The sequence below is a fragment of the Rhipicephalus sanguineus genome, chromosome 6 (genome assembly GCF_013339695.2).
Source record: "Rhipicephalus sanguineus isolate Rsan-2018 chromosome 6, BIME_Rsan_1.4, whole genome shotgun sequence".
Taxonomy (NCBI): domain Eukaryota; kingdom Metazoa; phylum Arthropoda; class Arachnida; order Ixodida; family Ixodidae; genus Rhipicephalus; species Rhipicephalus sanguineus.
The window spans coordinates 130,968,616-130,984,233 of record NC_051181.1 but is presented as its reverse complement, the minus strand read 5'-3'; the positions used below and the strand labels follow the sequence as shown (position 1 = coordinate 130,984,233).

General features: G+C 47.2%; 2 protein-coding genes across 4 annotated transcripts in view; both read right to left on the bottom strand.

Annotated features, from left to right (window-relative positions):
* Positions 1 to 15,618, bottom strand: part of LOC119397552 (Down syndrome cell adhesion molecule homolog) — a 409,196-nt gene that overhangs the window by 195,466 nt on the left and 198,112 nt on the right. The gene's annotated exons all lie outside the window — the stretch shown is intronic.
* Positions 1 to 15,618, bottom strand: part of LOC119396424 (cuticle protein 10.9) — a 197,244-nt gene that overhangs the window by 42,633 nt on the left and 138,993 nt on the right. The window contains exon 2 of one of the 3 annotated variants that reach the window (XM_049417106.1): positions 625 to 651. In XM_049417106.1, coding sequence (XP_049273063.1) covers positions 625 to 633 — 9 coding nt within the window. In that variant the 5' untranslated portion in view covers positions 634 to 651. Of the gene's footprint in view, positions 1 to 624; positions 757 to 15,618 lie in introns of those variants that run through there. The other 2 variants (XM_049417107.1, XM_037663636.2) reach the window with 2 other exon arrangements.

Here is a 15,618-nt window from a genome sequence, read left to right as displayed (position 1 = left end):
TTTGCGTCGTTTACCTCAATAGCAATGGCGGTAACAGAAGCGACTCAATAAATATAGGCGATCAATACAAAAGAGAACGCACTTAATGTGCAATTCAAAGTCCCATTAGCACGGCTGCAAAACAACTTGTTCACGCATTGAAACCTGGCAAGTTTCAATGTCGCCTGTACGCAGGCCAGTAAAGTAAATAAGAGATGCAAGCTGATCTTTCAGTGCGGTGACAATGACTCGTTAAGGATGATTTAGATAAACTTGATAACAATCTACGAAGACTGCACCTAGAGCAGATGATAAACTAGGGATGCTTTCGAAACACTGATTGAATAAGGAGAAAGCAGAAACGTGTGCAAACGTTGCCTAAACGAAACGGATGAGGAGCAGGGGATGGCAATGTGGATAAGCGGCCAATAAAGACCCTGAGAGAATAAGTAAAAGATTGATGAGCGCGCATGACCAGTGCGCATCGATGACGATGGATCGCGGGAGGAGAGCCGCGCGGCGTAATCCCAGGGAGCGCGGTTTTCGGAGAAGGTCCAGAACCACGTAGAACCGGGCGGTTTCCAAATCCAACGGAACCGTGTGCCGGCGTCGTCGGCGCCCTGTCGTTTCCGGCGACGCACTCACCTTGTGCATGGCTGCAAGAGTCGGGCACTCGGTGAGGGAATCGGTAGGTAGGGGCAAGCACTAGAGGCAAGTTGTTGCGGATGACTCGACAGCGTGGCTCATCTCCGTTTTTATAGAGCTACACCCGGCCATCGGCATTCCTGGCGCCGCCAATCAGCTGCCTCTGTCCCACATTGCGCAACACCCCGAAGCCTTAAGGAACCACGCGCATACATGAGTGGCGTACCACGATTGTGAAGGTGGAAGAGCCCCTAACCCGACCCCACACCCCCTTTCTCGCGTGCCTTCGTCTACATCGTTCTATTCAAGAAAGGTAAAATACGAAAAGCAACCAAACCCCTTTCTTGCGCGCTCACTCTCCATTACCTATGGGTGCCGAGCGAAAACAACAAGATGCCACCAGCGAGTCGCTGCGACGAGCCCGGGTAGTAGGAGAGTAGTCCGTCCAAAGCGAACTGTTCACGTACGAGCCTCCTCTCCCGACTGACTCCCCTCTAGTTTTCAGGGATCACAGTGCATCTGCATACTTCAATCGAGCCTGATGGCGGCTTCGTGAAGGCAAGGGGGGAGATGGAAGTGAGAGGTGCGAAGGTGAGTGAGCACAGTAAGTGAATGAGGGTTGTGGGCGAGGGGGGTGCTGCCCCGAGGCAGGCAACCCGTTATGGCAGAGTGGGCGGTCATCTTCCGCCCTCCAGCCACGCCGCAGGGGAAAGGAAACGAAGTAGAAAGTTGGCCTCCGCCGCATGACGCCGCCGGTGCGAGCTTGTTTCCTCGTTTTTACCGCGCCGGTCCGGAGAAGACGCATCGCGCGTCCCTGATGCGATCGGCGTGAGCGACTCATCGACCGCTGTCCGGCGGATGCATGGAAGGGGGCTCAACTGCGGTTCTTGAAGGGCTACGCTAGCGTGCACGGCGGGAGACGTCGAGCGCGACAAGCGGACGCACGCTGTGAGGGGCAGGACGTCGTCGTCGTCGTCGGGGGTCGAGTCGTTGTATACGCCGTCGATGGATACGAAGTCGTGTTTACGTTTCGCTCCTATCTTTCTGTTTCTTTCGATTGCCTAGGGACGCTCCTTGTAGGTAGACGACGGCCGTGACACTTAAACGCGCTTGCAATGTGAGCAGCAACCAGCTCGATCCAAACTTCGGCTTCCCGTATTCAAGCCACGATTTCTTGAAGCGTGGGTGACACTTCTACGCGAAGCTTGTTATCGGTGCAGTTTACCGTTTCCCGTAAGTGTTTCCGCCGGTAAGCCCCGGTAACGTCCGCATTTAGGGGTGTAAACAAGCAAAAAACACGTTGCATCCACGTTGAGGGCAGCCTTTCTTCCATCTTTCTGGCCGGATTGCGAAGCAGACAAACGTTTAGGCAGTGTCCAAAGTGCCGCTGAAACGGTGGGTAATCATTCATCGGTGGGTAATCATGAAACGGTGGGTAATCATTCGTCGCTTGAAACGATCGCTATTAGGAATCGGTCTGACCGTTTTGGCCAAGCAGCTACAGCTGTCGAACGCATAAACAGTGACCGATGTCTCAATAGCACGGTCTCATTACCGCTGCTCATAGCACCAGGATGCACACGCGTTACAAACGCAGTCGCTGCATCCGTCCAGAAAATTGACACTATTCGTGTTTGTTTTTGCGGTGCCCTGAACTTCATCTGGTGTATTAAATTGTTGTACAGTCACGCTTTACTCTAGAAAAAGGAAAAATTAAAGCGCTGATTAGAAAATTCGAATAAAGTTCAATGTATCTGAATTTCGTTCGGATTGTGTTCATGGCTACTTGCGCGTGGAAGGGGGGGGGGGTACTTAAGCTTGTGTTGGTGGCTATATTACCCGGTGACATTATCACGTATTCGGGCCTCGCGTGTATATTACACTGCGTTAAATATTTCCCACCAGCGGACTTTCTCTCGCCTACACCACCCATGAATACATGTGTTTCCATGTTAGCCTATTACACCTCACGACTGATACCCTTATGAAAATGAGTGTTGAGTTTCTAGTGTCGACTTAATGCACTCCTAATGTTTTCGTCAAGCTGCTTTAGTTATCGTCTTTTTCCTCGATTGTGGTTTCCTTACCTTGGCGCCCATTTGTCACGACAATAGTCGATCGGTTGTTTGATCTACATGTTGCACGGCCTGCCAAGATCTACCATTTCATCTAAAAACTCAACCAGAACATTGGTTCACCTTTACAGCGCACAGTAAGAACAAGGTCTGAAAAGTACGACGTGGATACAGCGCTTCTCCCTTGTTCTTGTTCTTACTGTGTGCTATAAAAGTGAACCAATATTCTGGTTCAGTTTTAGATGAAAAAGTAGATTTTTGTAAGGCCGTGCAACATGTAGATCAAACAATCGGTTGACTACTGTAGCGACAAAATGGCACCGTGAGTTTCCAGCATGCCCAAGCATACGCACTTTCAGAATACTGACTGTTGCAGTTTCCTCTTTAATTCCTGCCACAATCTACCTGACTCTCTACAGTATACGGCTGTAAATTCTCGTCGTTTTTTCTTCTATTTACGGCAATCTCCCCTCCCTTCCTCAAGTTTCAGCCCCATAAACTATAGTACTGGTAGACCACATTAAATACCTGCTATTTCTTTATTTCCGAGAATAAGGTTTTGCATTCACTCGAGCAATGCGCACGTGAAACTGCCACCATGGAAAGGGATACACCGTTTATCAGGATCTAAATTCGGACTTGAGGGGTCACGTCTGTCGTAATCTTGGCCATAGATGTATAAATATCAGACGAAGAAAACGGGAAGTGCCGAGAAGCGAAACTATACGGGGACTGTTGCATAAATACTTCATTTCGTTTATTATGCCTCACAAGATCGGAGAACGAGAGAGAGAGAGGAGGATAGATAGGGAGGTTAACCAAATGTGAATTTCCGGCTTGCCCCCGACAGGCTCAAAAGAGGTCGTTGAGCAAATAAGGTTTACTCTGAGTAGGGCAATGCACAAGATAAACATAATGAACTAATAAACTAAGTACGCAATTCATTAGCAAAGATACAGGTCTTGGACCGTAATTTATTAGGGCTCTTTCCCACTGGTTCGTTTCATTTTATATCATCCTTGCGGCCGGGTGGCTAATCCTGGTGCTATAAAATGGATACGGAGCTACATGCGAACCGATGACGAGTGATAACAACTGCAGAGAACGAACAGAGTGGCTACAAAACACGGGTACTCCACCTTGAGGCTTCATTTTATGTCCGTGTCATGGATGTAACAATTATAGTACAATTTCTTTCTGTTCTTTCAATGCTTAAACTTTCGAGTTGAAAGGCATACCCTTTGAGAAAACGTTCATTTAGGTTAAGAATATAGAAAAGAGAGTTTAATGCGCGTATAGTGCGTACTTCAATCCCAGACAAACTCAGCGTCATGTACGGCCAATATATATAGTTCTCGCTTATCTCAGGTGATACTAAATTCCTTCACTATAAGCTTCAAACAGCCACCAATCGACAGGCATGTGCAAGCTAACAATGCAATTTAAAATCGACGCATGTAACAGTATACAAGAATAGGCTGTTTGCCACTACGAAGGTAAAAAAAACGACGAACATTTAAGCGTAGTGTGTTTGTGTAAGAGTAGAGGGAACTCAATTATAAGATCACATTACAAAAGAAGTGACGAAAGAAGCAGCACAACGTCACAGAGTGTGGAAAAGCAAAAAGAGTAAGCGACAGGCGAGACAAGATCTGAAGACCATCATAGGATACTGACTTCTAACGAAATTTTTCCCACAGTGCGTAATCTTCGCGTCGCAACGTGAGCTCACGAAGCTCATATCGAGGGAACCGGAACTAATCTTCCGCCACGTTCTCGTCACCACCTGCTGGTGCTAAGATGGAGCTGTCACACGAGCCGCAGCTCGTAAAGCGCCGCGTTAAGAGCGGCTCCCGCGTTCCGCAGCGTGTTCGTGATTCTCGCCACGTTGCGACAGCTAGATTCCGTCCTTTGTTTTCTCCCCAGACTGCGTAAGTACGTCCGCCAACCGTGCAGTGTCGAAAACTCCGGCGTTATCCCATCCCCCTCTCCCCTTCTCTTTCCTCTTCACCTTCTTTCGAGTCGGCCATCAAACGCATTCATCGTGGCCGTGCCGAACGAGCCTCTCGGACAAAAGAAATACGGCGCAACCGAATCATCGCCAACACGCCCACTGTACGGTCGCATCGTCCCGAAAGGCATTGCCACATTCGATTTGAACGTGAAGCGGCGATGGACACGCCGTGTACTGCGATGCACCGCTCGACTCTGGCGGGTCAGTGCTAGAACGGCACGTGAAATGCCGTCATGTCGGACTAGCGATGAAATGGACAGGAAACTCGATCCCTGAGACTTGACTGCTCTCTCGCACTCTTTCTCGTAACGAGTATCAACTCTGTAACGACTCGCGACCTGCTGTGTATCTCCCTGTCTAGATGCGCAGCATCGCAGCGCTTGAGAAGCGGATAGATTTGAACTTAATTCCGTGAACTTAATTCTGCCGGGGTGTCATAGTGAGGGGGGCCGAAATACGGTGTCTGATATAACGAAGAGAATTGGACCTAGCAGGCTTGCTGGTATTTGTGGGGGGAGGTTTCAAACATACCTTATGTATGTTAGTGCGTGCGTTTGTATGTGTCCGTGTATATAGGCACAGGCAAAATTCAAATATTCCCGGGGGAGGTTTGAACCCCCCACCTTGCTACGTCAGTGTATGACACCATGAATTAAGAAGGGGGCAAAGGGAGTTTGGCATGACACACTGCCACACTTACATAGTGTAGTGTTTGGCATCACGGATGCGTCCAGTGAATAGAGGTAGCTCAGCGCGTAAAATAACTCAGTCTACGAAAACAAATGTTTAGATACGCCAGCCATGTTATGTATAATAACTTCGTTGTCATGCACGATCACCGAGTTCTATGCTTATATTCCTCACCGTTAAAGTGCGTCATAGGAGCATGCGGCCGTCCCGCATTTCTTGGCATCTGATCCAAACAAAGATGTGCTTTGAAAAGTAAATAGATTCCAACTTTTACATTTAAGCGAGGGAAAAAAAGAAAAAAACAGGTTCGTTGAATACAGAATAAAATGCTTGCGCTCGATCACCTTCTCTCTACGATCAGTTACTGTAGAATTTTAAAATCAATTTGTTTGTTTTTTATTCCTCTAAAAGCCTTGGTGTCACGCAGCTACATACTAAAGTTCAATGGCATTCACAACTATTGCTCTCTGTGATTTGTTGTCTGCGTAATGTTGCACAATGCGAGTGTTTTCCTATTTGAAAGCCCGCTCACGTATACGTATACGTAAATTTGCTGTTATCGACATTTACGTATTATTTGAAAACACAATGGCACCATCAGTTCGAACGCACGGGGCTTTCCTTTCATGCAGTGTAGTGGCAGATAAGCACCCAACGGCTTGCTGCGGGATTACGCATGGCGCACCAGAGAGAGCAACTGGCACGCGGCTTTAAGAGGATAATACATTCCGCAACTCATTAAGTCATTGCCTCTCTTGCCTACTATGTCCAACAAGTTTATTTATATGCAGGCCTCACTGCACAGGGACCCCCTCCATCCCAGAATACAATGCCTTTTTTATTCATATCTACAAATGTAAGCGGCGCTGTCTCACTGTACACATTCGACCTATTTCCATAAGTGTCTGTTCAAAGTGTTGTGTTCACATTTCGGCATCGTGTTAAACTAGACGTATAAATAACTGCTTGTGTAATTGCTACTGCTCTTGCTGCCACTTTCTTTCTTTCTTTCTTTCTTTCTTTCTTTCTTTCTTTCTTTCTTTCTTTCTTTCTTTCTTTCTTTCTTTCTTTCTTTCTTTCTTTCTTTCTTTCTTTCTTTCTTTCTTTCTTTCTTTCTTTCTTTCTTTCTTGCGATACGGCATGATTACGATACGACGTGAGCTCTGCTGCAGCCAATTCATGCAAAAGCGGACAAATAAGAAGTTCTCGAATCCAAAGACCAATTCTGAATCTTACAGGATCACTTATATGTCAATTTTAGGGCATTGTGTCATGTTCGGTACTATCGAATAATATTCTCTAGCATGAATATCAGGTTTCAAAAAGCTTAACTAGTACCACGTATTCGTAATGGCGTGGTTGGGGATGTCACATTTGGCGGCGGATGAGTGTGCTTCCTAGCCCCGCCCCCTTCTCCGAACCTGTCCACGGTACAGCGAAGACATCCCCCCGCCTCTTCCGCTCAACAAGAGAGGATGGTGGGCAGCAAGCCGGATAACCTAATCCCCTATTACTGGCTGCAATTATCGTACACATTAAATGACACTTTCATACATACACTTCCAAATTTTAATCACAGCAACGGATTAATATTGTGCGCCTGCCTCAATGTGGAGCAGACTCAGCTTGGAACCAAACTCGCCCCCTCTCCCTCTTTCCCAGGAGCGCAGCCATATTTTTTTTTCTTCGGTAGGGGGCGGGGGGGGGGTCGACTAATTTTTATCTGTTTGTGCATGCGTTTGTATGTGTGCGTGTAGATGTAGGAGGGTTGAACCCCACCTGGCTACGCCAGTGCAATTTCCCTTCTGAAATTGGGAAACCCATGGCTCTGCAAATGTATGTGTTGCAGCCTCCCTTTGTTCACTCACTGCTGATATATTCTCATTCGTGGTACCGTTATCTCTTTATCAGCGCCTGTACCGGTTAACGAGGTAAAAGGTTAGCGTTTCCATCCTCACCTCAAGGGGTCTTCCCACGCGTCTAGGTGTCGAAATTCCCTCGCTTTTCGCCAACTGATATGTGCCTTTAAGCCAGGTGCAATTCCCGTTGTGTGCAAAGAGCAAAAAGAGGCGCCGTGACGAGGCCGTTTCCAAATCGGCTTCCAAGGTCGACAGCGCCTTCTTCCTTGGTCGGCGCTGAAAAGAAGCGTTCAGGTTGTCTGTGGCGGGAGGGCGTACGGACCCTCCCCCGCAGCCCCGCTAATTGGGACACACAAATCAAGCGCGTTTGGCAAGCGTACATAACACGACGCGGCGGATGCAGAAACGAAAACAAAACGCGCACGCGCGCACAGCTTAAGCATCCATTGTTTTCCATCCCGGTTTCCTGCGGCGTTCGCCTCGCTTACTTTTTTTTTTACATCCCGCTTCCCACAGGCTGCGGAGTCCCCGCAGCAGCGCATCCACGGCGCGCGTGGATCATCTTAGCGTAGTAAAACCATCCGTGGCATCTCCCACGCGGCACCACAAATCATGCCCGCGGCATCGGGACCCGCTCGTAGTGTACGCAGTGTACGCTCCACGCTCTCGCCGTAATAGCTGCGCTTTCTCCTTTCTTTAATCCGCCCGCCTAATTCACCGTGCCATTCGCAAGCGGTGCTTGCGTCTCTCTAGAGGGAGTCCTGCAAAGTAAAAAGAAAAAAAACTGAAAGGTCGCCTCCGAGTTCCCTCCCCGTACAATTACACTTTGCCTCAGCGCACGCAACACTGTCGAGGTTTCGCGTGCAGCTCCTTCCTTCGGCTAAGACAAAAACACGAGCCCTCTCACTTTCACCTCAATGGCAGCCACGCACCCACGCAAGCGCACGTACGCTGTTCCGATCACGTGACACTCGAAGGCTGTAAGCTCTAGCAGTTGCAAACTTTGCTCGTGCGTGAGTAGCGAAAGTGAAAGCGCGAGAGAGTGACAGCTGCTTCCGTGGTACGTCTTCTACGGGGCTCCTCGGTGACGCAATTCCGATTGCTTTCACTCTCAAACAAGGTTAAGACCGCCTCGGATATCGGCAGCGCCGCCAACACATGCACACACTTACGCGTTCCCACTATAGCATTTACACAAGAGGCTGATGTTTAGGCACTGCTCTTGAAGACATCGTTACGCAGTACAAGCGTTTACAAATAGCAGGGCATTTTTAGCGGCGCTATGACACACGTTGAAACGTCATCGATAACTTATGCAGCGCGTTGCTGAGAAACACAGCAAGAAAACAAGAACGCAGGCATGAACAGGACAGGCGCGAAGTATTCACAGTATTCATGCCTGTGTTTCTCTTACGTTTGCTTTCTTGCTATGTGTCTCAGTAGCACTCTGCATCAATTAGCTATGCACCACCAACGAGCCCCCGCCCTGGCTCTTCTAAATGGCATTGCTTCCCAAATACACGGCTGGATGTAGCGTGTGCCGGCCACAGCTTGTGCGTTGATATTTTTACCAAAAAGAGGAGGATGTTGATTGTGACGAAAAGATGCATCAAGGTCTGGCACGCTCACGAGCGCAGATTCAACTCAATTCAGTTGTCACCTACGTAAAAGTAAGTGAAATGTATACTACATGTGTAGCTGTGCAGTACATGTTCAGTTGGAGTGACGTGCTCTTTGCTGGTTAATGGATTGATGAAGCTTAAAATCTCAAAACTCTGGATTAATTTCGCATACTAGCGTTCTTCCATACGGCATGGCCCCATCAGAATATGGCTTCCGCGGCCACGAATTGAACCCTACACCTGATGCTATGCATTATGCCTACAGTGCCAGGTTGACTGACTGAAGCCATCTATTGCAACAAGTGTGCTTGAAATAGAGAAGTTCTCTCTTACAGCTTATTTACTTTTTCTTAGAGGAAATGGCAGTAACACTACATAGGAACTACGGAGAACAAGCACGAATGTTCGTAAATCAAGCAGAAAAGTCTTGTGCCCAATTTCCGAAGCTCTGTATGAAAGTAACACAACCGTGACGACACTGTCCTCGCATGTCGTCGTTGTCTGTCTTAATTTTTTGCTTGCGTTGTGGGCTTCTTTTTATCACCAATCATGTCTCATACCAAATACAAACGAGTTTTGATTTGTGAAGCTTTGAAGCTTTTTAGTTGTGATGTTTGAGTTGTCAAAGCTTTGAGTTGTGAAAGGTTTGACTTGTGAAGCTTTGAGTTGTGAAGCTTTGAGCTGTGAAGCTTTGAGTTGTGAAGCTTTGAGCTGTGAAGCTTTGAGTTGTGAAGCTTTGAGCTGTGAAGCTTTGAGTTTTGAAGCTTTGAGCTGTGAAGCTTTGAGTTTTGAAGCTTTGAGTTGTGAAGCTTTGAGTTGTGGAGCTTTGAGTTTTGGAGCTTAGGGTTGAAGCTTTGAGTTGTGAAGTATTCGGCATTGGCCGGTTGCCTATGCTAATACGAATAGCGTCAGAATTGCCTGAAGTTCTCCCTTACAAACAGTCCCAGCATAAGTATTTCGCCATCAAAGCACACTGTTAAGTTCATCCTAATGTAGAGCGTCATACTTGCTCGTAGTACTCGAGATGCATGTTTAATAACTGGTTACCATGAAAGTCACGTCACGAACGTGAGTGCGAACACGTAAGAGACACGGCGTTCCATTCCTCGTCTCACTCGCCCCGACAGTATACGCCCCCCTGGAGGAGGCTGCGCGCCAGTGGCGAGGCAGTAAAGAGGCACATCCCTACGCCGCCGCGCTTTGTATGGCAAGGGCGAAGGATTCTCAAAAAGTTCGCCACGGCGACTCTTTCCGGCCGAGGAAGGGCGTCGCGCGCCGTCGCGTCGGGGTGGCGGTGGGCTTTTGTCTCGGCATGCCTTTTTCTGGGACGCGCCGCGAAATTCTCCGCAAGGTGTTCTTTCGTCCTCGCGAGGCACGCGACCTACACGAGGTGTCAGTTTTGTCTGCTGCTGCTGCTCTAGACTGAGTCACCATTAGAAAACACACTCGGCACCGGGGCCCGTCGCTTCCGCACGGAACAGGCACTCATATACGTGGCAGAGGAAAAACATTAATGACCTCGCACCCTGTCAAGTCTACTTCCGCTTACACCTCGCACATTTGCATGTGCGTGCTTTACAAGAGCGCCGCCGCGTGCCGTCGTGATGCTGCCGCCGTCTCCTGCGCTGCTGGACCTTACGTTGATTCGCTTGAAGCCACAGAGGTGACGGAGAGTGTTAACCTAAACATCGTATTTGGCCGAATCGCGTGATATAATGGATAGACCAGGCGAAGCGTAGCTTCGTGAACACTGCAGTGGTGTTGGATAGTTCGGCGTGATGCTCGCTACTTCATGTTTAATTTGCATAACGCAGTTTTCGCTGCCATAGCCTAGAATGCCGAGTGGTTCGTTTAAACTTTTGGTGTAATTGCTGGGTGACTAGAGCAATAAGCATCAGCATTGCAGATCGTGCGTTCAACCTCTTGCTCTGTCCATTACGTCACGAAGTATGTTGTGCCTGTAGCTTTTTGTTGTGTAGGCTTTTGACTTCTACGCATACGCTTCATATGTTTAATCAGGTAAACTGAAATTATACTGTGATGACCTCAGTCAACTGCCTTAAAGAATTTAAATAAGGAAGGCACTCTGCCACACCGTAGCCATTCTAGTTTTAGACAAAATCAATCAATCAATCAATCAATCAATCAATCAATCAATCAATCAATCAATCAATCAATAAGTAGGCTCGGTCCAGCCCACTCCGTCGGTCGCTTGGTAGGTTGTTAAAATTGGCTACAAGTCCATTTCGAAGGCTTCGCCGCAGTGTTGAGGAGAATATGAGTGATTGTGGAGGGGTCCCTAGATTCTCACTGACATGCTGATAATTTTTGGCACAGTGCAGTGATAATCAACAAAGGCAAGAGCATCTTCAGATTACGAGAACTGGAGCACCGTCCAGATCCCCTAAAGCTTTTTAACAGTCAACCACTAATCCTTCTTGAACTACTATACGCAAAATGGTGACAATGTAGTCTCGAATAACAAGGTTCCACGTTCGACATACTGCTCCAAATTTGAGCTCGCACGTGTCCCAGATAACATTAATGGTGAGGGGGTTGAAAGTACTTGCGTATGTGCTGCACCTGTTGACATTAGGGTAAAACTACAGCAAACAAACTTGCAGACTACGCTATAGTTTTCGCTTCAAATCGTCACTTTGCGCACTAGTTCGATAGCGATTTGCGCACTAGTTCTTTAGTCTTAATCACCATCGGTGTATGTATATGAAGCCAAAATGAGGAATGATGAATGGGGGCAAGAGGTGTATTAAGAATTATTCATTCACTGACACCACGTGAAACGGCTAGCTTATCTATACGTAAGCAAACCTTAATATGAAATCGCCATGGGGTCTGGTCGTTGATCCTGTCCCTATACGCATAAGTGTCCAAGCAAAACGCCTTTTGTCGTTTTTCAAGTTCACGTCTTCTTTCGTTAAAATCTATATTAAGCGAACTGCTCGACCTCTGGGCCTTATCGCGGTGCAAACCGATCGGAGGATTGAAATTGCTTGTAACCGTTCAACACTTATTGACATTATCTTCAGTTCAATCAATTAGCGACACCGCATGCAATTGAAGATTTACGCGTCAATTATTTATCCTCAGTGACTGCCGATGTATATTAAGCCGTACTGGAGGAAGACAGATGAGCGCAAGTGGTTGAAACAGTACAATTCATTCGAGGCAACCGCACGAAGCGGGCTCTCCTTTCCAGAAGGAAACGTTGACATTGGCTTCACCGTGTACCATTGTGTTCGTTCGTGTCTCCATCTTTATCAGCGTCGTATCGGTACGACCTTTCGTCCTTGTTCAGGTTCGCGCCGTGTCTCGTTGAAATCGAGACTAAGCGAACGGTCCGAGTGGGGTCCTTATCGGCGCCAACGGTCCGGCGGTGAAAGGGCACGTTCTCTTTCACCGCGGTCCACTCTTCATTAATACTGGGTCTGCACGAGCGGGGCAGGCTGTACGAGGCGGCTGGCCTGGACCTATATACACCGGACCGGCCATTTACATAAGGACGCCGAGCGTGTTCGTGATAAATGGTTCGACTTAGCACAGGGATCAAAGGATACTGAGGCACGCCGCCTGAAATTAAAGCGAAAAGGGGTGAAAGGGTCGGCCTTATACACGTTCTTCTACCCGCCGATACGATTACGCCGGTGTCTGGTCAAGCTGCCCACCTGGTCACCCCCGAAGTCCTTGGGTGGCATACTGTCGCAATAATTAGTAATATTTATATAGCAAGCCTCATAAGTTATGTTATGTGCATTTCTGTTACGCCTGTAACGTTTTCCTATTGCGATTTTTTTTACTTTTTTCGCATATTATGTTTGTCACCTTAATTCTCTGTTCGCAGTGGTTTCGAGGAGCTAATCACCAACACGTCCGGGACAATTAACTATTTTGATTGCATTAATTATTTACTTAGCATGTTTTGCCCTGTGCCGTTGCGACTGAAATTCGTTAAATGTGTTATTGTATTATTCTCTAATAATAATAGATGTTGAGGTTTAACGTCCTAAAACCACGACATGATTATGAGGGACGCCGTACTGGAGGGCTCCGGAAATTTCGACCACCTGCGGTTCTTTATCGTGCTCGTAAATATAAGTACACGAGCCTCGAGCACTTCCGCCTCCATCGAAAAGGCGGCCGCCACGGCCAGGACTCGATCCGCGACCTTGCATATTTCGGTATTTGTTAATTCTGTATCTAAACCTTGTTTTTATTAACACAAAAGTGTATTATGCCAGGCTCCACCATGGCTCCACTGACGCATTTCCGTCACGGATGTGACGTTGTAAAATATGAAGACTAACACATGGCAAAGAAATAGCTAGAAGAAAAAGTTCCGCCACCGGGAGTCGAACTTAGGACCCCTCTGTCCCCAGCGCGCAGCACGAAACGACTCCGCCACAGACGGCCCGTTCTACGTCATACTAACGGCGTGCTATTTATATACACCATTTGTCGGTGGCGGTACTCAGAGATCGGTGGTACATCAGCGTGCTTTCGTTATCACTAGCGAGATGGCGCGAAGTGCTCGAAGGGCGCGTTTTAAAGGTCGTCGCCCCACGCGTTGAGATGAGCATGCGCCTCTACAAGGCGTGGTCGCTCGTATGCGTGCGCCTATCTTGTACGTCTTGCGCTCTCACCGCAAGATTGCGTTGAAGTTACAGAGAGCACGAAGGTCACTTCGCTCACTGCAGCGACCACTTTTGAGAAAGGACCGCGCTGCTCACAAACAAACAAGTTACAACTGTGACAGTTCTCGCTCATCATTGTGTATACTTGTGCGCTCGTTTCGTGCGTCCTCCTTTGTATTTGACCAGCGCGCTTTAACTGTTGAGCTGTGACAGTTGTTAGTTCGCGCTCATCCTGTGCATTTTGGTTCCGTGAGTCCGTTCTGCTTGAGCAGCGCGTTGCAAGTTTCGAGATGCTTGCCGTTCTTCGCGTGACATTACAACTTGTTGCTATAGCATTCATTCCTTCGCCCTCGGGGCGAAACAATGCACAACAAACGCTCAACTACGTCTGTGAAGACGCGTTTTACTTTCGTGGTATACCGATTCCTATGACAGAGGGATCAGCCATGTTTTTATGTGTCAACCTTCGCCCCTCCCCTCTTCAATGTACGTCTGTACCCTGAGGGTACGTTAAATAAATAAATAAATAAATAAATAAATAAATAAATAAATAAATAAATAAATAAATAAATAAATAAATAAATAAATAAATAAATGGTGCTTGCTCCCTGTACCCGTCCTGCATTTTTCCTAGAACTGACTTTTATTGGAGTGCAGCTGGCACTTTTGACGGCGCAGTGTATAAGCGATTACAAGTATGACAACGGTGACAGATGAGCTTATTAACGGAAATATGTTTCTTGTGAGCTGTCTCGTATGCGTAAGTGCGCCGTGCGCGTGCCACGCGCACTTGCTGTTACTGACACGTTCGCGAAAAATAAGTTTGCCAGGACAAGTAAAACTCCTTTCGTCCACTCTCCCATGAATCTCCAATACATACATACATACATACATACATACATACATACATACATACATACATACATACATACATACATACATACATACATACATACATACATACATACATACATACATACATACATACATACATACATACATACATACATACATACATACATACATACATACATACATACATACATACATACATACATACATTTTCAATAAACTACTGGATAGTGCCAAGAACATCTATTATTGACAAACAAAGCTGAAAACATGGGCGTGCGACGAAATGTACACACTGATGGAGCACTCGCAATTCTCAGTGTAGTCTAGCTAGGGCGAGGTCTTTCGGGACACCACCAAACGTCTGTCTTTTTGCCACCAATTTTCTTCGAACGTCCATGTGGGCTACTTTTTAAACATTGTAAGTCGTGTTTTGTCTGTATGAGTAGTACTTCATCACCGTGAAGTGCGCATACGTAGCGACAAATCCTTGCGGACGGGCACCTCTCTGCCAATAACACAAGAGCATCCGCCAAATTTGAATTTGCTTGCTATTCCCGTCCCACGGCATTCTTATGTCAGCCAACAGTAATGAGTTATGTAGAACTGATACGAGGCTAACGTCACTAATAATATGGTTTCGTTGTATTGGTGACGGATGTATGACTTTGATGTTGAACAAAATTCTGTGCGAAGTTGCCATTTATATTTATAAATAGCTACATTTTTTTTTTTGTTAGAAGCAGATAGGGCACGTGCTGCTCCTCCTATCAGTTGTCCCGCAAGGAGATTGCATAACATCAGTAAAGATGCACAACATCTGGTTCATGCACTTGTGCAAGTCCCACTTACATGCTGAAAAAAAAAATGCTAACTACGTTTACGCGCGTTCGATAAACGGCAAAGATTCTCGTTAACGCGCACGACACGCAATCTCGTATTTATGCCGCAATACTTTTTTTCATTCACCGGAATTCCAATACGAAGTCATTGTTTTAGATAATTGAGTCGAGCCATCGTGATTGTTATGCAAAGCCCGTGATTATATAACGCTCAGGCCGGCATGCAACATTGCAGGCGAGAGCAGAGAGCAGAGGTATACGGGCCTGTAAAGTAGAATAGGCAGTAACGTATCGAGGTTAACGGTGGAGGGCACAGGACCACGAGGATCCCAGGATGCACGCTCCGCAGGATTTCCGCATCACGAACCGCGTCGCTAGCCTTCCGCTGACC